This window comes from Sminthopsis crassicaudata, chromosome 2 (assembly GCF_048593235.1).
Source record: "Sminthopsis crassicaudata isolate SCR6 chromosome 2, ASM4859323v1, whole genome shotgun sequence".
Lineage (NCBI taxonomy): Eukaryota > Metazoa > Chordata > Mammalia > Dasyuromorphia > Dasyuridae > Sminthopsis > Sminthopsis crassicaudata.
This window is the reverse complement of record NC_133618.1, coordinates 501,046,303-501,070,000: the sequence shown is the minus strand read 5'-3', so window position 1 is coordinate 501,070,000 and position 23,698 is coordinate 501,046,303. Positions and strand designations below refer to the sequence as shown.

The 23,698-nt window shown below is 41.8% G+C and overlaps 1 protein-coding gene across 1 annotated transcript in view; it reads right to left on the bottom strand.

Moving 5' to 3' along the window:
- The window catches only part of HMCN2 (hemicentin 2), a 192,083-nt gene that overhangs the window by 104,516 nt on the left and 63,869 nt on the right, over positions 1 to 23,698 (bottom strand). The window contains 7 exon segments of the mRNA XM_074293875.1: positions 8,544 to 8,709; positions 9,650 to 9,809; positions 10,539 to 10,651; positions 11,459 to 11,603; positions 12,364 to 12,491; positions 12,932 to 13,027; positions 15,546 to 15,740. Of these exon segments, the coding sequence (XP_074149976.1) occupies positions 8,544 to 8,709; positions 9,650 to 9,809; positions 10,539 to 10,651; positions 11,459 to 11,603; positions 12,364 to 12,491; positions 12,932 to 13,027; positions 15,546 to 15,740 (1,003 nt within the window).

Here is a 23,698-nt window from a genome sequence, read left to right as displayed (position 1 = left end):
TTTGAGATCCTGGAATGAAGCTGGAGAACAGAAGAGGCAGGTTGGAATTGGGAACGTAAAACCCCTCCTAACTGAGCCTGCTGCTGTTGAAGCATTTCTTATTTCAAAGCTGTCGTGTAATCAGAATGATCATACTCCATCTCTAGAATAATGGGCCAGATGGCAACATGCAGAGAGCAGATGAGAAAACTGAAAGGTTCGAAGGGAATTTCCTGTTTATGACATTCATCAGAGCCTGACTCCTGAGCTCCTCAGCACATTCTCAGCCAAGCATAGTCTCAAGGAGGCTAAGTACAGATATCCCAAAGCCACAACTATACCAGATCCCCCATGTATCACCCACACCCCAGTGCCTTTGGGATGTTCCTACCACACAAGAAGCTCAATTAGAGACCATGCTGTGTGACTCTGAGGCTTAAGAGACATTCTCCAGAGAGACCCAGGGCATCATGATTTAGAACACCAGCCACCTATGCGGGTCCCATCCCCATCTGAGAAACAGTGTAGGAGAGTAGAGAAAACACTAAACTTGAAAGCAAAAAGTCTGGGTTTGAATTCTGATGCTGAAAATTACTAGCTCATAGGGAAGCTAGATTGAACAGTGGATGGAGCACTGACCCTGGAATCAGGACCTGAGTTCTAATCTGGCCTCAGAACATTTGACATTTACTAGCTGTGTGATAATGGACAACCCACTCAACCCCCCACCAAAAAAAATTACTATATGATGGATGACTCTTGGAAGTCATTTAAGTTTTCTGAGCCTCAGTTTCCTTAGATGTAAGACAGAAACATCATTTGGTCTACCTACCTTGGATGATTGTTAGTTATCACTTTGTAAATTGCCAAGCTCTCTATAAATGTACTATTATCAATGCCGCACATATAATAGGCTCTAAATAAGTGCTTGTGGACATGAATTAGTCCCACCTTCTCTCTCACCGCTCCCCATCCTGCATTCTCTGATCCAGAAACATTATAGTAGTCATAGGAGCAAAGATTTTGTGTTGGAGAAGCTCATTAAAGATCATCTAATTTCCAACCTCATTCCAAGTGACTTATGCGCAATCTCACTGGTAATAAGTCACAAAGAAGAAACTTGAACCCTCATCTTCTGCTTCCAAATCCAAAGGTCTTTTTGTTGTCCCATCAAGTCCCAATACATGCCAGAATCATTCTCGCCTCTATACATTTGCCCAAGGAGATCCCCCCACATGAAGTGGATCTTTCTCATCTTTTCTATCTAAATTGGACTTATCGTTCAAACCCCTGCTCAAATTCTACCTTCTGCACAAAGCCTTCCCTAACCATTCTGATCTTACATGGATGTATCCCTTGTCCATATTTCCTGAGAACTTGAGTGTCTATACCAAACAACAGATTGATAGGTTCTCGTAATAGTTTCAAGAGTGTGTCTTGCCTCCCCAACAGGACTGGGTAAAGAGTAGAGACCGTATATCATGCCTCCTTGTCTCCCTCTTCAGTGCCAAGCACAGGATTGAACTACAACAGACACATAATGAAAACTTGCTGAGAGACAGAAGCTGAACAGCATAACAGTGGTGAGTCATATCCATGGCGTATCAAAGACCAGCCACTGATGGAGATGCAAGTACATAGGAAGAGCATAGGTACCACAGGCCCTCAGCAATGCTACAGACTGCTAGCTGCCCCTTAGCAATCCCACACACATCTCATCTTTAGAGGCCATTCCTCTTGGAAAGAAAATAAAAACCCTAAGAAGGAACCCTATCATTTCTTTTTCCTGGAGGTTGAATAAGGGAGTTGAACAAGGTACAGTCAGCAAGTCTTTGACCAGGAGCAAAAGCCACAAGGTTCTTCAATGAGCCACCCCAATCAAAGACCCTGATTCTAAAAATTGCTTCCATTCTCTAACCCCAAAAAGTCAGGAATGAAGGTTGGGAGGGGAAAATTCCAAGATTACACAGTGTGAAATCAACCACATGAATGACACCCTCTAAGCCAGAAAAAGCATATCATCCCCTTTGCAGAGGACTGACAATTTGCAAGTGTTGAAGCCGCATGGCAAAGAGCCATAATCATAACTGGCTTCATTTAGTGCACTTAAATATGCCTGGGCAAGGGTCCTGAGCACACCCTCGTGAAAAGTGACACATTTGTCTTTCAAAGACAAGCCTTCTCCCCCAATCTGAATGATGTAGTACAAAGAACACAGGCTCAGAAATGAGGAAATCTGGCTTCTTGTCTTGATAATTGCGTGTGAACTTGGGGAAGGGAGATAGACAAGATTTAAGTGCCTACTTAATCCTGAGAGGTAAATATTATTGTTACTTTTTACAGGAAACTGAAGCTGATATAAATGCTTTAACCAGAGTCCAAAAGTTAAGAAGTATCTGAGGGTGAAAGTGAATTTAGGCCTTCCTGATTCAATCTACAGTTCTACTCACCAGATCACCTGGCCACTTCTTGGACAAGTCATTTCTAGCTCTTTGTAAAATGAGGAAGCTGAGTTAGATGGTCTCTGTTTGAAACAAAAAGAACCTACATATAGGGAAGCTACATGGTGCAGTACATAGAGTTCCAGCGCTGAAGTCAGAAAGATCCAAATTCAAATCTGGCCTCATATATTTAACACTTGGCTAACTCAGACTAATTAACTCACTTACCCCAATTGCCTTTAAAAAAACACCAAAAAGAACTTACATTCTCACTTTCAGGTTCTAGGGTCCATTAGATTTAATGCAACAAGCATTTAATAAGTAACTGTGACATAAGCTTACATTCTACAATATCAGATCTATATCTAAATGATTTCAAAGGTCCCTTCTAACTCTGTGGTTCTTCTTCAAAACTTCCCATGTAGCTGCATATTAATCTGTTTTCAAAACTCAAATCTGAGCCCAGACAATCAATGCCAAGCTATTGCTTAAAGGAATCAGCCTTCTGAAGCTCTGTCCACCAGGTTGTTTTTAGGGCAAGTACTTGGAAGTCTGAGGGGGACGGTGTGAACGCCTGCCCATTCATTGTGATTACTGAATTACATGCAGGGCCATCTAGTTTGTGTCCACCTTTACCTTTAGTATTATTGGAGGGACCTAGAATTGCCTCAATTGCCCCTTCCGGGAAGATACCATATGTTGACTATCATATTAGAATTATAGAGTTATCTCATCTATCTATCCACTGTACAACAAAGATAAAAAGTGATTATCCAGCTTCCAATTGAATTGAATTTAATGATAGAGAGTTCATTATCTTTTCCCCAAGGCTGTCCATTCCATTTTGAGATACCTTTAATTGTTAGCAATTTTGCCTAACTTCAACTCATGCTGAGCTGAGGTTTAGCACCCATTGGTCTTAGAGTAGAAAGCAGAAGACAACAAAATAGAATTTTAAAGATCGAATAAATCTTAGAAATCTAGCTCGTGATGAGAAATCTCATAAGTGCTACCCAAGGAAGTTAAACTATTTGTCAAAAAAATTTTTTTAAACATAAGAGATTTGTAGAGGGCCACATTACTTTATCAAAGCTGGGGCTGTTAACTTATCTTCCAGGAAAGACTGAACTCTAAAAAAAGGCAGAGTGTTTTCTACCTATCATCCATCACCAACAGGTTTTCCCCAACATGGCTCCAAGCACTCTGTGCAGTGTAGACGGTTCAACAAATGCTTGCTAACGGCTGACCCTGAGAACACTTGGCAAGATATGAAAAGTGAAAGTCACTTCTTTGGTATTCCTTTCCCCTCTTTACCTCTCTGTCAGCCCCTCACTTGCTCCATCATACTACCCCCTTACTTTCCTTACTGGGAAACTTTGATCACCCTTGGTCTTGTCCTGATACTGGAGCTCTCCCCAACTAGTGACCACAACATTCTCCTGAGGAAAGTAAGGTACATACTGATAGCTGGAGCTCTGCCCTGCCCTACTATCCCCCAAGTGGTACCCAGGCAGAGGAAAAAGCCAGAGGCAGGAAAAGAGGGACATGATCCTTCCTCTGTGTTCTCTCACCACCCTCACCGACAACTCCTCTCCCGCCCCATTTGGATCACTTGGGCTTGGCTATGTTTGGAAATTTGGCTGGGATGAACAGGGAGCAGGAGTAGGAGCCAGGAGCCCTCACAGCTGTGTGGCCCCACATCCATATTACAAACAAACACTGTCTCCTGGTAACAGCAATCATCTCAGCATCCCAGGATCCCAGGCACAGAGTCACAAAATGGAAGAGCTGGAAGGAATCTCCAAGATCATCTGATCCAAGCCCCCCATTTGACATTTGAGGACACTGAGGCTTCAAAGAAGAAAGTGCCTACCCAAGTCATATGGCTATGTTCTAGCAGTACTAAAATCCATCCCTGCTGATCAGTCCAGGGTTCTTCCTGTCACACCACAGAGCTCATTTAGCTAACCCTGTGTCAGAGAAGTTTTCAGGCTGACTTCTGAGCTGGAAAATGTCAAATCCTACATAGTACAGCCACCAACATCGCTCTGTGCCTCTCAGAAAGTTCATCTCTTCTGTGAAGTCTTCCCCATCTGATCATTCAGTCCATAGCCACATCGCCTTCTGGGAGCCAAGTATTCTCAGGGCAACCTCCAATGGTCTGAACCTTATTTCAAACATTTAAAACTTCTTGGAGCCATGGTTGCACCAGTGAGGTACAACACATATAGTATCTTGGTAGATGGCCTCTGTGAGTTTTGGTGGCAGCCCTGTGAGACTGAATCAGTCATCGAGTCTGTTATTGAACCTATCTTCAAAGCCTTTCCAGCTTGGGGAGGCCTTCTGAGTCCTGAGATTAATTGTCATAACCTTCAGGTGACTTCCATGCCACGAGAAGGAATATATCATCTGCATCCTATTGTCTGAAAGTTGGAATCCCAGATCCAACTACACCTAAAGAAGATGTAATCCAGTCTCTCCAGAGGAAGAGACTGAGGTCCAGAGAGGGTCAGTAGTTTACACAGTCATGTTAGTGGCAGATCTGAGACAAGAAGTAGAGGCAACCAGGTGGCATCTATTATGGTTGCTGGGCTTGGAATCAAGAAGACCCAAATCCTGCCTCAGACATGTGCCAGCAGGATGACCCAAGGTGAGGCATTAAATCTCTTAGTCTCAATTTCCTCAATTGTAAAATGGGAGTGATAACTGCACTGATGTCATAGGACTATTGGAGGATCAAATGTAATAAGTAATATAAGATGCTTTGCAACCATAAGCCTTCGAATAAATGGTAGCTACTCTGCACAGGGCTGCATATTGTTTTCTCATCGTATTGGGCATTCCCAGAGGAGGGATTGCCGTTTAAGTTTCTCCCTTAGCACACACAATAGCAGGGCAAAGGAGAGATGCTTTATAAAATCTTTCTGATTCTTGAATTTTGAGTCAACAGCCTAGATATTTCTTCTTTCCTTTTCCTCTCCCAATTAGCATTGCAATCCTCACTTCAATGAAGTAAAATGGATTACTTGGAAGACTTCAATAGCTAACTTAATAGAGCAAATTAATGAAGTTGTGCATAATGATCTGGGGCAGCTCAGTGATTATGTGGATAGAGTGCCAAACCGGCAGTAAGGAAGATTCATCTGCCCAGGTTCAAATCTGGCCTCAGACACTTACTAGTTGTGTGATCCTGGACAAGAAACCTAACCCTATTTGCCTTAGTTTCCACATCTGTAAAATGAGCTGAAGAAAATGGCAAACTACTCCAGAATCTTTGCCAAGAAAACCCTAAATGGGGTCACAAAGAGTTGCACCTAACTGAAAACGACTGAACAACAACATAATAATCTTTAGAAAAGGTTGTTGTTGTTGTTGTTGTTGTTTTATTTTTTTCTTTTTTAAAGAGGAGAATATGAAAGAAGGAGGGAAACAAAGGGAAGGTAACTTAGAGGAAAATATAAACAGGGAATGGCTAATTAGCCATCTGACTTAAAGGAATTTGTTCCACCTTTCCATGTGTCTATTTCCTCCTTTCTGAAGTGCAGATAAGACTATGTGCTCCATCTCCAGGTTTTTAAAAGAAATTCAGAAAGATGGCACCTGCCCAGAGTGGGAGGAGACATAGCTACATCTGGTCTTTTAATTGTGCCATAGCAAAAGCATCTTGAAGCCAGCTGGCTGAGATACTAAAGGATAAAAGAGTGGGCAAGCCATAACAAAAGAAAGTGCTGATGTGACTGTATTAAAAGGGAAAGGGGAAGAGTGAAGCCTCAAGATCTTAGAGATAATGACTTTCTGGGACAGCAGATCTGCCAAAACTTTGTGTCAAAGAATCAGAAGAATTGGCCAACAGGGTAAGGCACATCATTGGGAGAGGGGAACAAGGAGGGAGAAATGAGGGATGGAAAAAACAAGGAAAATTTGAGTCTACTGTGTTCATATGAAGCCAATTTACAATCAATTTCATGTTTGGGAAAGTATTGCTTTGTTCACTGAAAAGGAAAGAAATGCATAAGATTTAAGTACCTTTGAATTAAACAAAATGAAAAACCAAGAAAGGGATGAGAGAATAGAAAGTGCTGTGAGAAGCATAGTATTAATGTGAAAGGTTATTCATCAGGTAAGAAATATGTTCTAGACTGGAAAGGGGGAAAGAAATTGTTTTCTTTATCGGGGCAAAACTCAATGAACCAGGAAAAACAAACTAAACATGCCAAAGGTAGAGGGGGCAAGAGGAAGGAACAGGATGGACCTTGCAAAAGTTGTCTACACCAATTTTATGATCCCCGGCAGATCTATTAATTCATCAGAAGGAGGAGGAATGAACAATTTTGATTGCTGGTTCCATGTTTCAGGTCCACTCAATAACAGATTATTAAAAGAGAGATTCTGGCCCAGCTACTTGTCCAGCTGAAGACATTAGCAAGAAGCTCTGAGTAAAGGGGAGCCTCCTTTGGGGACAAGAGTGGGCACATCTCCTCCCCCACTCCCATCATTTCCCAGTTGTGCTTAAGCTACCCCTTCCCAACCCTGCCAGCTACCTTAGAGTTTCAATGATACCACTAGCTAAGAATGTACTAAAAGCCAGATGTGTTTGGGGGATGGGGGATAGTGAGCAGAAAAAAAGCATGATGTTCCCTCCCACCCCTCCTCTGCATGTAAGCTGGCAGGCAGACCCCCAGCTGTTTTCAGGAGTGTATGTGCTAAGGCTCAAAGCATTGGAAAGGCCCTTGAAAGCAGATGTTCCAGAGAGACAGATGTTCAAATGATCGAGGAAGCGGGGAGGGGGGGTTGGCAGGACCACTGCAACCCCTTCTGTCTGGTTTCTTTCAAAGGCCTTGCCAGTGACTGATATCATCATGCTGGAGCTATAGCCTTTCCCCAAAGAGGTCATTGACCCTTTCCAGCCCCCTCAATCACTAAGCCAAAGGATCAACAAGTGACTCTTCACAGCCAGAGAAATGTTGTCCCCCCCAAATCCACCCCCCAGAGCCAAGGAGCCAGGCCAAACTTTGTTGAAAGAATAAAGAACATAGCAAAGCTGAGGCTCCTGGAGGTCCAGGCAGGGAACATTTTTGATTCTGAGAAAAACCACAGACCTGTGTCCCAATGATGAGGAATGGATGGGTAAAGAGGGCAGTAGCCCAGAGCAAGGATGGAAGACTATCATCATCAGTTTGCTCTATTCAACCACCTCTTCCATTCCTGCAAGAAGAACCTAAAATCTCATTCATCAATAAAGAAGTTACATCAACACTGGCAAGGATAAGTCAAAACCACAGATAATCCAAAGATATTTTCCATCACGTACTTTACAAAAATCTCATGGAGGATGAGGTACTATTTTGCAACAAAGTTGTTTTACATGGCAATAGTTTACCAGAATTTTGAAATTACTGAAACAGGGTATCTTTGAGGACTCGGGGTGGGGGAGAGAATGAGTTTGCAATCTCTAGGATACAAATTGTCTAATGGCTGGGGCAACTAGGAGGTGTAGTGGATGAAGTGACAAGTCTGGAATCAGGAAGCCTCCTCTCACGGAGTTCAGATCTAGCCTCAGACACTTACTAGTTGTGTGTCCTTGAACAAGTCACTTCATCCTATTAGCTTTCTCATATGTAAAATAAGCTAAGGAAGAAAATGGCAAACCCCTCCAGTATCTATGCCAAGAAAACACCAAATGGGGTCATGAGGAATCAGACATGACTAGTGACTGAACAACAACAAAACAACAAGAGCAAAGTAGTTTAAGAGGTGACTGGAATAAAAGAAAGAAATTATCCTGATATCAAATATTTACAAGAAATAATTTAAAAATAGATAATTCATAAGTAGATGTTAGGAAAAAAATCAACCACATTTCTGGAGCTATCTAGGAAAGTGCTTTGCTCTCTTGTTATAATAAACACCTTTTCTCTCTCAAAATCAGGATTTATCTTTATGATCCTTTCCTTAAATTCTACCTTCTTGGACATGTTTCCCCCTCTATGACCTTACCTTCTTTTCCCCCCAAGTAATTTCTAATTCACAAAAGCACTAGTTACTAGCCAAGCTGGATGTGCCAGTCCAACATTCCTATGTCTCTGCTCCCTGACCCTGCAAAGTCACAGGATTGATTGTTACCTGTCTGTAAAAGGTGGCAAGAAGTGGGAGTCCTTTGTCCAAGTGACCAGTGGAGTTGGGGAACCTTGGGCTTCACAGAGGAGGGTCAGCTCTTTCCCAGCCACGGCAGTGATAGTCACTGGTCTGTCTGAGTCGAGTGACTCATTTTTAATAATCCTGGGTTTAGCTAATGGTGGAAGAAAGTTGCAGAGGGTTTATAACATTAAGGAAGAAATAGTGCAAGTGAGAAGGAATAAACCTAGGGTGTTCTTGTGTAAATAGCAGTTCTTGAAAGTAAAACCCAATGGTCCCAGAAATTTCTTGTGATGGGATACCTGTAGAGTTTCCAGCAACAAATTACATCTTTCCCGATTCATCCCAAAACCAGCTAAGGATTATTACCCCTACTAATTTCTAATATGGAAATATCAGAAGTTTTTTTTTTGTTGTTGTTGTTTTTTTTGTATAAATTCTAAAGAACACGGTAATCTAGTCATATTGAGTGTTACTTGAAATTAGAGAACCATAACACGAGGGAGGAAAACTTTAGTGTGATACAGAGATTATTGCTGAAATGCTGAAGGGATCTCCCTTAGTGCATCTGAGATCAAATCAGGGCATTCTGAATTATTTCTAATACTAAGAGAAATAAAAAGAAGTATCCTCGTTTCTATCCTGTCTCCTCCCATAATGTACAAATATCATGTCTCCTCTTTAAAATTCCAGTGACTGAAAATTCATAGTTGGATTTGGTTTTTAGGTCAACTGGGAAAATAATAATTTTGTTTTTTATAGGGTTAGAGTGTTATACCCACCCATTATGACCAAACCATATCTCAGCTAATAGAAGTCACTCTCCAGAGAGTCCCAAGAGCTTGTTCCACAGTCCCTAGTACAGGTACTAGGGAGTCTTGGTATTATGGAGACTTGTTTTTACCAAAGGGAAGAATTTAGAATCCTTAAAGATATCTCACTGGTGTTCTACAAAGGGGTTTGGGATCATGAGTCCTAGGATTAAGAGGGAAGTCCAAGGCAGGGAGGAGTTTCCTGTCTACACTCCTACTAACTAGACCAGTCCCTATGCTATACATCACTCCTCCAAGAGTCAGAAGAGAACCGTCACTTACTATTCACAGAGAGCTGGATCTCCTGGCTGGAAATGCCCAATGAGTTGGCAGCAGTGCAAACATAGGTCCCTGAATCTTGGGCAATTGGCTGAGGGATATATAGGCTGCCTTCCTTGAGTACTTGATAATGAGAATCCCGGGGGGACAAGGCATTTGTTTCCTAAAAGCAAAAAAAAAAAAAAAAAAAAAAAAAATCAATAGTATCAACATCATATTGGGAAATGGATCCCCCAATTCTCTTGGCACTTTTTGTACTTCCCAGCACACCACACTGAACATCTCCCCCCTCTCCCATTTAATCGAATGTAAGTTTCTTGAGGGCAGGGATTCTCTGTCTTTGTCTTTGTCCAAATATCACTTAGCACAGTGCCTGGCAGGTAACTGGCATCTAAAAAATGCCTGTTGCATTGTGTTGAATTTAAATGTAGGATTTAGAGCTAAAAAGAAGTTCAGCAACCATTTTGTATAATTCTATCCCTTTCCAGAAAGAAAACTGAAGCCAGAAAGATTGTGACAATAATAACTAATTTTTATATAGCATTTACTGTGTGCCAGACACTATGCTAAGTACCTTTCAATCATTATCTTATTTGATCCTCATAACAGTCTTGGGAGGTTGGTAGTATTATTATCCCATTTTACAGTTGAAGAAACTGAGGCAAACAGATTAAGTGACTTGTCCAATGAGATTCTGCTATTAAGTGTTTGAGACTGGATTTGAATTCAGATCTTCTTGCCTCCAGGCTTAGTGTTCTATCTATTATATGAATTAGCTACCTAGTTGACTTGGCCACTCATTGTTAATATATCAAGAAGTATTGATTACAGTTCTCTTGCTTAGGACTTCTGATCTTTTCTCATTATATAATGTAAACAGATTCCCACTTACCTTCCTCCAGGTAATGGTAGGAGTAGGAACTCCCCTTGAGACACAGGGAAGAGAGACAGGAATACCCTCACTGGTGACGTAGTGGGAGGCAGCAGGCTGGATGCTGGGCAACACTTTAAAAAGAGGGCAATTAGAGTTGAGGGAGACTTCAATTCCATCATCATTCCCAGATAATAATATCTCTGATCCTATTTACCAAAACTTCTTCAAATGTGATCAGAATTGCCCCTACCAGTGACAGCAGAAGGCTAGAATTTTTTTTGCCAATTCTACCTTCTTCCTTGCTTCCCAATCAAAATGGCTTGACAACAACAACTGGAATCACAGAGCTAATAATGGTCTGAGTTGTTGTTCAATGGTTTCCTACTCTTTGTGACGGAGTTTTCTTGGCAAAGATACTGGAGTGGTTTTCCATTTCTTAGGGTCACACAGTATCGGAGGCCAGAATAAGGTCTTCCTGATTCCAGACCTGGAACTCTATCCACTGTCCTTGATGGTATGAGACAGGATTCTAATTGAGGTCTCCCTGGCTCCAAGTTCAGCCCCTTGTATCCACTCACTATGTAGCTTTCTCACAAGATCAAGAGAACCACGTTTCAAAGTCTATAAATGCAGAGCTGGTCAGCCCATGCCCTGAGAATAATACTCATGGAGCTTCATGGAGCCATGTGTTACTTTTGTGTGGCCCCTCAGCATCAGAAAAAGACAGCAGTGGCTGCTTATTCATCTTGCCAGGTGACAGAAGTAGCACTATAGTGAGGGGACATTGTCAGGAACAGCCGGGATTCTCCTCAACCCAACCCCTCCTTTTGCGGCTGCACTAACTGCACAAAACCACCAGACTGCTAAAAGAGGTTCTCGTTGTGCATCCTGGGCAGGTCTGGTCCTGGCCCACCCTCTAGCCTCCACTCCAGACTCACCTTGGACAGCCAGTTCAATGTCCTGGCGCTGAGAACCGGCTGCATTGGCGACCATGCAGCTATACCTCCCTGCATCCTCTGGCAAGGCTCGGTCAATGTGGAAGCTGCCATCACTTCGGACGGAGTAATGACCGTTCAGAGGTGGCTGATGGGGATAAGCACCAGCATATAGAGCTGCTCTGCCACTTACTTCTGTCAGCCTAGTCTAGACTGTTGGGCCACTCACTGATGGTATGAAGAGTCCACCCCCAGCCTTTACACAGGCTATTCTCCCATACCTGCTATGTACTCCTTCCTCATTTCCACCTCTTAGAATCCAGTTTCTTTCAAAACATAGCTGGAGTGAGACCTATCCCACCTCCCTACTACCATTCCCGATGCTAGTGTCTCCCTTATAAAATTACTTTATATTTCTATTTTATATATAAATATAGATTTGTATGTTATATGTGTTATACATGTATGTTGTTTTCTGTGATTGAATATAAGTTCTCTGAGGGCAAGGACTGCTTCATTTCTGTCTTCATATTCCCCAGAGCCTAGAATATCGTAAACCCTTAATAAATGCTTGTTGATTAATTTTAGTCCCTTTTAGGTCTAAATTCAATAATTCCAAGAAGAAGAGAGGAAAGAGTTAAATTAGTAGATATTTAACAAGCACCTCAGATAGAAAATAAGCAGAGGTCATGGTCTCTGCCCATAGGAATTTTCCACCTAATTGGAAGAAATAATGTATACCCCCCCAAGAAAAAGATAGCAGTAGAGGAGATAGTTCAAAGAAAGTTGGACTTGATAACAGAAAAGATCAGTAACAGACCAATCCTGACAAATCATCCCTATCCTGGAACTCCCTTAGCCAGAGGTTTTCCTCCTCCAACAAGCTAGAGCATTGACCAAGTACTCACAGCTTGGCCATTCTTTAGCCAGTGCCGCCGAGGAAAAGGCTTCCCAGCCAGGATGACACAAGGCAGGGAGGCAGGCTGCCCCTCCAGGACTCGCACCAAGGAGGCACTGCTGGCAATTTGAGGAGGCTCTGTGGGGAAAGGGAAGGCACCCATTACATTAGTCTCATGCAACTTATCAGCAGAACTGTCACCGACTTTCCTTGTAGATGCCATCAAGGACTTCAGATTTACATTCTGAATCGCTACTTCTCCAAATCACCCATCCTTCACTTCTAGAAATACAGATATATCAGCAAAGGGGTGCCCAAATTGTCAAACTGGACTTAGGGAGTTCCCAGGTAATAAGGCTATGGAATGTGTCCTTAAATATTTTCATCCATGTCTATGTATATTCTTCTAGAATCCTTATTAATCAGCAGGTTGCACATCTGTCCCCAGGACAAAGGAGAGGAAAACTGCCCCACTCATGTGCCCAGGGGATGATTGAATTTATCCATGGCAGTGCCAAAACTAAAAAAAAAAAAAACATATTCCCCATTCCCATCAAAATAATTCTCTTAAAGCAAACCATGTCCAATGACTGTGAGCTGGACCTCTGCTTGGACCTTGCCAAAATCATTATGAGCTTCACAGATGTACAGTCCCTGGTCTTCTGGGGTCACATCTAAAAGGGAAGAAAGCCATTTTAAATAATAACACATAAAATTTCTAAGCTTACCAGATAAATGATCCTTAGTTCTGGGGGATAGATCCTTATACAGAAAAGAAGGAGAAAAGGGGAAGGGAAAAGGAAGGGAAAGAAGAGAAAGAAGGAAGAAAAAAGGAAGAAAGAGAGGGAAAAGACAGAAGGGAGAGAGAAAGGAAGGTAGGAAAGGAGAGAGGGAGGGAGAAAGAAAGAAGAGAGAAAAAGGAGATGAAGGGGAGAGAGAAGGAAGAAAAAAAGAAAAGAAGGAAGGAAGGAAATAATAATTGATTAAAATCTACTATATGCCAGGACTGTACTAAACACATTTGATCCTCACAACAATCCCTGGAAGTAGGTGCTAATATTCTTCTCATCTGAAGCAGACAGGTTAAGTGACTTGCCCAGAGTCACACAATAAGCATCTGAGGGCTTATTGCACCATTTAACTTCCCGGGAGTTTTTTCTGAAAAAGATCTGGAGGTTGTACTGACCTACAAGCTCAGCAGGAGTCAGCAAAATGAGGTAGAAGCCCCCAAAGTTCAGGTGACAAATCCCATTGTGCCTAGCAAGCCTTGGGTGGTCAAGGATGGCCAAATGAACAATTGGGCTATTCCCCAGGAGGGAGGTGCCCACCCTTCTCTTCTTCTTCTTTTTTTTTCCACATCATATCTGGAGCACAGTATCCCAGGGCTTAGGAAAGGACATTGATAAGCTGGTGGCTGCCCAGAAGAAGGGAACCAGGAAAATGAAGAGCCTTGAAGCTATGTCACAGGAGGATCAGTTTAAAGACATGGAAATGTATAGTCTGGGAAAGAGAAGACTCAAGGAAGCATCTTGAAGTGTTTATTGGGTTCTCATGGGAAATAAAAATAAAACTCGTTCAGTTTGGTTCCAAAAGGCAGAAACAGGAGCAATAAGTGTACATCCCAAAGAGGCAAATTTACGTTTGATATCAGGAAAAGCTTCCTAACAATAAGAGCTATCCAAAAGTAAAATGGGCTGTCGAGAGATGGGGTAGGTTCCCCCTCATAGGAGGCCTTGAGCAGAGGCTAAGGGTTTCCTTATTGGTCTGTCTCAAGGAAAGATTCCCATCATGTATGGCTTGAGCTGGATGACTACTGAGATCCCTTCCAACCCTCCAACTCTGTAATGGGAGAGACTGACCAAGGACTAGAGGGCTGTACAGAAGAGCCTTCTGGGTAACTCTCTGTGGGTGCTAACATATACCCTCATCCTGTGTTCCTTTTAACACAGAGCCTCATCACAGACACGTGCCTGAGCTGGATAAAATGGGAGCCTGAATTAAAAGCAAGATGGCAGAACCAAACCAAAAAAAAAACCTGCAAAAGTTAGAGATAACATAAAAGGAGTGTCCATTTTTCATAGCAGGAGACGGTAGTTAAAAGTGTGTTTGAAGTGGGTGTTTTTCAAGTAAGATCCTTTTTTACAAGAGACATAGTATTTAACATTCATATTCATTCAGTTCTTAAGTCTTATGTATGTCTTTTAAGGAGAAGCTAGATGGTATCAGGTACTACTAAGTATCAGGTCTGAATTCAAGAAGACCCGAGTTCAAATCTGGTATCAGACATTAATTAGCTGAGTGACCCTGGACAAGTCACTTAACCATATTTGTCTCAGTTTCTCAACTTGTAAAATGAGTTGAAGAAGGAAATGGCAAAACATTCTAATATCTTTGCCAAGAAAACCTCTCTTCTCCAGTTAACAGAACTGAACTGATTGAATAATAATAAGTCTATCAAATCCTACAGAATGCTAAGCATCATATTAAGTGCTGATGGAGGAGATGGGATAGAAGGCATACAAAGTAGTTAAGAAGGAGGCCCTCCTTTCAAGGAGTTCCCAATCTAAAGAGAAACAACACAATTTGTATCCCTCCAGTCCAAATACACACTATTATTCTTTTTCCCACCTCAGAGTATACTGCTATAGATTCCAGCCAACATGATTCTGATAGCTATCTATGCAAATAAAGATACCAATAGAACCCACTTCCCAGGGTTGTTGTATGGATCAAATGAAATAACAATGAAATAATAAATAATAAGTGCTTAGTACAGTACTGGGCACACAGCCAGTCTATATAAATATTAGTCATTATTATTATTTGTATGTGTGTATGTTTCTGTTTATACAGTTTTTCCTATACCATGCTCCCTATATTCTTCCAGACTCTTGATGCTACATCATCAAGTCCAGCCAAGAGGGGGAGATTGGGATCTGGGAAGTAGATTTCCTGTTATCTTGGGACACAAATAGGAACCTTGAGCTTGTCCTAAAACAGTGGTCCATGAATTTGTTTTTGTAACATTTGGATAACTGTATTCTCATATAATTAGTTTCATTTGTTTTCCCATGTGTTTTATTTTATACATTTACAAGCATTAGCCTCAGGAGGGGCCCATGAGCTTCACCAAACTTCCCGAGGGGCCCATGACACCAAAATGGTTAGGAAACCTGTTCTAAATTCTCTTACTGTCCAGGAACAGCACCCCTGTCTCCAGTTGTCTGGCCGGGCCACCCTGCACAGCGTGGGTTGGCACTGGTTTTCCATCTGCCCGGGCCCAGGTGATTTTCAGGCTAGGGCTCCCCTCTGCACGGCATGCCAGGATAGTATTCTTCCCCATCTCCACCGCCATGTTCTGGGGAGACTCTACCAGTCGAGGAGCATCTGAAAGGAGGAAACTGGAATCAATCAGCTCATAAGAGAAATGGAGCCACCCTCAATCCAGGCCTTTCTGTCCTGGGCCTCAGAGTTGGCCTTTTAAACTTTCACAGCCTCACCCTAAAGAAAAATAAAAATTACAAAGAGAATAACTTCTCCCACCCACAATTTAATTAAATGGCTTAAGGAGCCCAAACCTGAACTTGGCCCCAGTCCATTCCATTGTGATCATAATAAGTACATATAAGGATGAGCCTGCAGCTGAAAACAAAGCACTCCTAGGAGCTGTCCCATGAGTAGTCTTCCAGACTGTGGTGGGCCTTGGTTTGCCCTATCTGTGTAGTGGGGGCTCTGCTACCTCTCTTGCTTATCTGGGTCCTCAAAGGGAATACATTACAGTGTCTCAAAGTGTTAGAAACCCTTGGATTCAAAGGCATTTTAGCAGTTCCAAATATGATCATTACATAATTGTTGGCTAGGTGTCCCACATTCAATAAGGGATCACAGAAGGGCTTGGGGCCTAACCCCACGGCCTCGACTTTCTTGGTTTCAGAAATGGCAACAGCCGCACCCACCTCATCATCTCCTCTGAAGGAAGCTTCCCTCATCCTGACCCCATTGGTCCAGAGAGGCTTCCTCTCTCCTCAGCACACTTCCCTCTAGCTCTCAAGTTTGACCCCACCCACCACCTAACCTTGACCCTGAACTTCCCTCTTAATGGACAATTTTGCCAGACTAAGCCAGAGGAGGGAGGAGGTGATCGCTTAGAAAGGGGTAGGGACTGGCAGGTCTGATGACCTGAGCAGAATCTCATCTAAATGTAGTGCCCTCCCAACCACGCTGTCTCAGGGCGTGAAATCATAGAACACACTAACATAGAATCAGAGTGTTTGGAACTGAAGAAAAACTTAGACTATTTATTCAAACCCCTTATTTTTAAATAGACAAACTGAGAGTCTTAGTGACCCCAATTCAGCCCCACGCTGAACAAATCTGCTGTTCCCATCCATAGGCCAGGCTGGAATGAGCATTCAAAAGCTGCCCTTACCCTCCAAAAAGTATGACTCTGAAGATAATAGAACCCCACAACTGTTATCCCAAAGCCTCCAGAAGCCCCAATTGGGGAATGTATTAGCCTGACACTGGCTCTAGGAATCTTGTAGAGGATATACTCTTTGAACTGACTTTAAACCCCCAAAGTCTCAGATTTCACCCCACGGATTGGGGAAGCTCTCATCGCTCTCCTTTTTTGCTGGAAAACTCCCAACAGCCTCTCAAATCAAGAAATTAAAAGTCCTTCTGGCTGAAGGGATTAAAGATCTCCTTAATGTATGTTTAATACATTAAATGACACTCAGAAAATCACTGCAATTGGGCATGTCCCATTCCTCTCTCTTTTGTTCTGACACCCCACATACACTTTCCATTTCCCCTTGATACAGAATGTAAGTTCCTTGAGGGTAGAGATTATCTTGCTTGTTTGTATTTCTGGGTTCTTTGATTGTTTCAGTTGTGTATGACTCTTTATGAACCCATTTTCTTGGCAAAGACATTTAATCTAATATTATGGAATGTGATCTTAGCCCCCATTTCCTCATCTACACAATGAGGGAGCTGCACTAGATGGTCTTCAAAGACCTTTTTGACTCTGGGTCTAGGATTTTATGACATCGTGATTCCGTATTCCTCCTCTCACTCTGGACTCAAGATAAGGAAGAAATAGAAACTAGAGGGGCCTCATCCCAGAGTCCCAGAAAGCTTACCCTATTTCCATGCCCCAGTTCTCTGAAATCTCTCCCATTGCTACAATTCTTCTATCTAGAGACCCTAAGGCAGCTAGGAAAGTTTTCTCCAAATACTTCATTTTGGGTTTCCTGTTGCAGGAAGTAAGTTGAGTATTAACTAGGGGGCAGGATGATTTATAAATCATCTCAGACACACAAATAAGGAAGAGAGGTAACTGGCCCTCACCCTCCACCTTTTAAGCCTCATTTCCCACTGTCTTTTCCCCAATATTGTTTGCACTAACTAAATTGGTCTCCTCGTGCTCAGACATGCCTATATACCATTTCTACTTCTCTACTGTCAACCTTTGCCCTTCAAGAGGGAATACAGCCCAGAGGATAGTGGAAGTCAAGAAGACAAGAGTTCAAATCCTAGCTCGGGCACTTTCTGGCTATGTGAGCCTGAACAAGTTTCCTTATCTGCTTAAGGGAAAAATATACTCACCCCATAGAGGTAAGTCAGAAGGTTCAAATGATTAAAAAAAACTGGGTATAAAGCACTTGCTATTCTAAAACAGCAGCTCAGTTATACATTGGTTAGTGGACTGAGTCTGGAGTCAGCAGGTTCTGAGTTCCAATGTGACCTCAGACATTACACACACACACACACTCCCCCTGCTCCCCATTGCTCATTTTATAGATCAGGAAACTGGAGTTCAGAGACAATCCAAAACTACGAAGCAGAACTGAGACTTGAGCCCAAGTCATGTGATGGAATATAATAACATCAACCACTCTTTCTAGCACTCCCTTTTGGATCTCTGTTCAATGTGTATGAACCTTGTTTTTATCCAACTAGTTTTTATGATAGCAGAGACCAGGACAACTTCTCTGGATGTTCCGTTTCACCCAGCACAAGGCAAATATTTAGTAAATATTTCCTGAATAAATGTTCATTAGCAATGATGGTTCCCAGCCTTTGTCTAAGGTTAAAGCTGTTATATCTATTCTTAGGAACCATGAGGACCTCCATTAGGGAACAAGCTGACATCCAAGGGACAATGCAATTTCCACTCTACAATGGGGTACTGTGATGGGTTTGGGGGAGAGAGGACAGGAGCAGCCCAGTCTTAGGAAGGCACTCAGAGGGACTGTCTAGCCACCCCCACCCTGCCCGAGAGCTGAATGAAGCTAACATATGCAGCTGTTTATTTAGGGGAAGGGTGAGATACTTGAAGACTCATCAGCTGTTCCATGTTGTCCCGAAGCCACGGAGCCCTTCCCACTGGACGCGAAAAGCTCACTCTTAGAAATGGACATGTAAGACTCACCCAGTTAGAGAATAAAACAAAATCTAAGTCATTGCGGTTAAGAAGTAGCTTGGCTAGGCAGACAAGAGTGTTGCCCTATAGATAGGAATATCTAGATTCAAATACTGCTCTGTCATTCATCATTTGTGTAACTGACCAGAGGCACTTCTGAGTCTCAGTTTCTTTTTATAATAAATAGCGATAATAATACTTAAACTCACCACTTTACAAAATTATGGGGGAAATGTTTTGTAAAGCAAAGAATGCTATATAAACATGAGTCATCAATTACATTAGTTTTAGAATGGATAGTTCTCCCTAAAAGGACTATTGTGGGAGTTACAGAAGCCATAGACAAAGTCTCTGTCCCCTATCCTTATAACTCAGAGAAGATCTCTATTCCCAGTGAGGAAGGTGAGATAAGCAGAGGGCAATCCTGCCCCCTGCCAGGGCTACACTCCCTACAACTTCCCTCTCTGCCTCAGACTAGTTACACCACCTCTTCCAAACAGCCCCATCCTCAACATGTCATGTGTTCTCACACAATTATTATGCCAGTATCTTCTTATCCCTAAAGTTAATTCACAAGGAGGCAGAGACCCAAATCAGCTATCTACCAAGAACTTAGAAACAAACATAAAACATTTCCTTAAAGCAACAACTGATGTTCCCCCATCCAATTACAAGAAATGACCCGATTTTGTTCTCTTTGATTCAGGCAGCTCCAATCCTCCCACAGAAAGACCAACCAATCCACTATAAAGCTAGTGCCCCAGCTACCTCAGGACCCAGCAACAGCTGGATGTGTAATCGAAGGATTTGAGTTTGCATACCAGCTCTGTGCTATATTATATGACCTCTGGGCCCCTGACCATCTTAATCCTAGGATCCCTTTCTAGGTCTGAGGCCCTCCCAATTACCTTGGCAGCCTGAGCCCCAAGGGGACAGATACCTCTATTAGCCAACCACCTTGTAGCATGCTCCCTCTGGAGAAGGGCTTCTCAGGCTGTATGGCAAAGAGGGAGGGGAACTCTAGATTCCCCCTGATTGGGAGTTCTGTTCAGTTGGTTTTCCCCCTCCTGGAGACTAAGTCTAGCTAGAAGGTCAGTTCTTTCCACATAAAATGAACACACTGATTAATTGGTGCTCATCAGCCCAAGGCTGAGGATGCAATTAACAGAATGAGGAAACTGCATCAGGCGCCCTTTCCTCTTCCCCATCCTCCTGAGGATTTTCTAAGTGAACTACCACCTGGGATCTTTCTGCTAAGAAACTCAAAAGTGAAGACGTCCTTCCTCTCCTCTGTTCCTATTCTCATCAGAGACCATATGGGCTTATGATTAAATAACTGGACACAAAGCAAAGACCTGGGTTTTAATCCCAAGTAGTCTTCTATCTCCAATCATTTCATATCTCTTCATCTCCATTTTTAATAATTACAGCTAATATCTTTTAGCATTGGAGAGTCATGAATTAATATATGTATATATATATATGCACACATATATGTGTGAGTGTATATATATATATAATCTCATTTGATCTTCACAAAACCCTATAAATCAGGTACCATTATTATCATCATTTTACAGACAAGGAACCTGAGACAGATTAAGCCTAATAGCTATTAGGCAATATTTGAACCCAGCTCTTCTTTCCCCCAAGACCACCACTCAATCTCCATGATACCATACTGCCTCCATGTACAAAATGAATTGTACACCTTTTCCCACTGGTCAAATGTGGCAGCTGGCTTCAGCATACAGAAGACTGTAAGATCTACTTCTTACACCTTACTGGCTGTATGATCCTACTCAGCTCACTTAACCTCAGTGCCACAGTAACTTTCTGTAGAAGCCATTCTGCCTTGGTAAAGAACATTTCCTTACTGAAATTCTCTGCCTTAATGAAATGACAGGTTGTAGTCTAATCTCAACAACAGCAAAGATTTAACATCCTTCCATATGCCTAAGTAGCTTATCAATGCATTTTCATGCAATTCAGGGCATGGACATTAGGACTTTGTGGAGGGACCACAGCCTTTTGAGGCATCCTGCCCTGCCCTCCCTTCCTCCTCTTTTGTGCTCTGAATGCCTTCTGACTATCTCAGGGCCACACCAAGATCAGAGCCCCTGAACCCAGGGAGCAGCAGACAGTTCCCTGCAGGTCCCCCATTCCCAGGCTCTATCCTAAATGTTGTCTAGTTGGGAGCAGAGAGGAAAAATAGAGGGAAAAAAAGTGGAACTCCAGAAAGGGGAACACCAAGCCTAATGGTTCTGGCAGACAGAAGTGCAGAAATTGCTAGAAGACATTTCACAGACAACGATGCCTCAGAGGAGAGTCTTAGGTGGGCCACTCCTTCACTAGCACTGATCCAAACCCCAGGAGGTTCAATGGAAGACTTAGGTCAGCTAGAGAAGAGTCCAGTGATTACTCTTTTTAAGAGTTACTCCTAAAACCCTCTGTGAAAGGTACTATTATACCTTTCATTTCAATTGTGTCCAACTCTTTGTAAATCCATTTGAGATTTTTTTTTGATGGAGATACTGAAGTGGTATCTTCTCTAGCTCATTTTATAAGTGGGGAAACTGAGGCAATATGGTTATGTGATTTATCTAGGATCACTTGGCTAGTGTCTGTATTTGAATTCAGGAAAGTGAGTCTTTCCGACTTCAAACCTGGGACTCTATCTACTGAGCCACCTTGCTACCCAAGAGAGGCATTTTAGCTCCCTGTCTAATCCTCCCTGGAGGTAAGAAAAGAGGGAAGGTCAAGGCAAGATGGTGATGAAAAGGCAGTGACTTTTCCCCAAACCCCTGGAAGTACCTTTAAATAATGCCATAAAACACTGGCATGCATATGTCCTGTAAATAATTCTGGAGCAGCAGAACCCACTAAAGGATGTACTGAAATAATTTTCCAACCAAAGGTCAGTAGGTTGGCAGAAAAGGTTGACAGGTTGTAGTCCAATCTCAACAACAGCAAAGATTTAACATCCTTCCATCTGCTGAAGTAGATTATCAATGCATTTTCATGCAATTCAGGGCATGGACATTAGGACTTTGTGGAGGGACCCCAGCCTTTTGAGGCTGTGAAGCACAATCCAGCACAGGCTGCGCCAAAATTCAGCCCAGATCCCAACAATACAAGAACAGACTTTGGGAGCCATTGAATCAGCTGCCTCAGCAACTGCTTCCAGAGCTCTCATCTAACAGATGGTAAGGGGGTGGAACTGATTAGAAAGAGAATACAAGGGTTTCTTTATTGGCACAGGGGGCAGAACTCTATTGCTTTGCCCATACTCAGATCTGGGTTGCATTCTTGAGTGGCACTGCCAGGATGAGAAGCACTAGTACACTAGAGCTTGCTGCCACAGTGGAATAGGGACCTTTCTCACAATTCCAGGGCAGAAAAGAATGCTTGTGGTCATTCACAGACTAGAGCACAGGACAGAAAAACAGTAAACACCTCTTCTTAGAGTGGAATAACTGAAAACTTACAGGTTCTTAGAATTATCTCTGAAAATAGTTTCACAAACCCCTGAAGCTTGGATAGGCATGCCCTCCGGCCTGGAAGCAAAATCCTACTTTAACAAAGAGTTCAAAGTCAAGAAATAGACTGAGAAAATGAACACACAACAGAAAAAACCTGATCACAGGAAGGTACTATGGTGACAAGGAAGATCAAAACATAGTCAAAAGAAGATAACAAAGTCAAAGTTCCGATAACCAAAATCTCAAAAAAAAATTTTTTTTTAATTAAATGTCTTAGGTCATGGAAGAGCTCAAAAAGGGTCCATCAATTAATAAAGGTAGAGAAAAAATTGGAAAGAGAAATGAAAATGATGCAAGAAAATCATGGAAAAAGAAGTCAAGAGCTTGATAAAGGAAACATAAAAAAATACTGAAGAAAATAAAACCTTATAAAACAGACTAGGCTAAATGGTAAAAGAGATACAAAAAGCCAATGAGGAGAAGAATGAATTAAAAATCAAAATTGGCCAAATAGAAAAAGAGATACAAAAAGTTACTGAAGAAAAGAAGTCTTTAAAAAGTAGAATTGGCCAAACATAAACGGAGATACAAAAGCTCATTGAAAAAAATTATTCCTTAAAAATTAGAATTGACAAACAGAAACAAACAGAAATCAAAAAACAATCAAACAAAACCAAAAGAGTACAAAAATAGGAGACAATGTGAAATATTTCATTGGAAAAAAACTAACCTAGAAAATTGTTCCAGAAGAGACAATTTAAAAATCATTGGACTACCTGAAAGTTATGATTAAAAAAAGAGCTGAGACAACATTTTTCAAGAAATTACCAAGGAAAAATGCCCTGCTATTCTAAAACCATAGGATAAAAGAGAAATGGAAAGAATCTACCAATCACCTCTGAAAGAGATTCCAAATTGAAAATCCAGAAGTATTACATCCAAATTCTATAGCTCCCATACAAGGAGAAAACACTGCAAACTATCAGAAAGAAACAATTCAAATATCTTTCATTCACAGTCACAAGATTTAGTGATTTCTACCTTTAAGGATCAGAGGATTTTGGAATATATTTCAGAGAGCAAAGGAGCTAGATTTACAACCAATAGTCACCTACCCAGTAAAACTGAGTAAAAATCCACTGGAAGGGGAATGGAAATTCATTGAAATAGAGGACTTTCAAGCATTCTTGATGAAAAGATCAGAGATGAATAAAAAATTTGACTTTCAAATAACCAGATTCAAGAGAAGCATAAAAAGGTAAGCAGAAAAGGGAGAAAATATGGAACTTAATTTATATTCCTACATAGGAAGACAATACTTATAACTTATAAAAAATTTTCTCATAATTAGGACAATTAGAAGGAGAAAGAGAAAGAGAGAAAGAGTATGGAGAGAGGGTGGCAAAGGGCACAAATGAGTTGAATATAAAGGGACG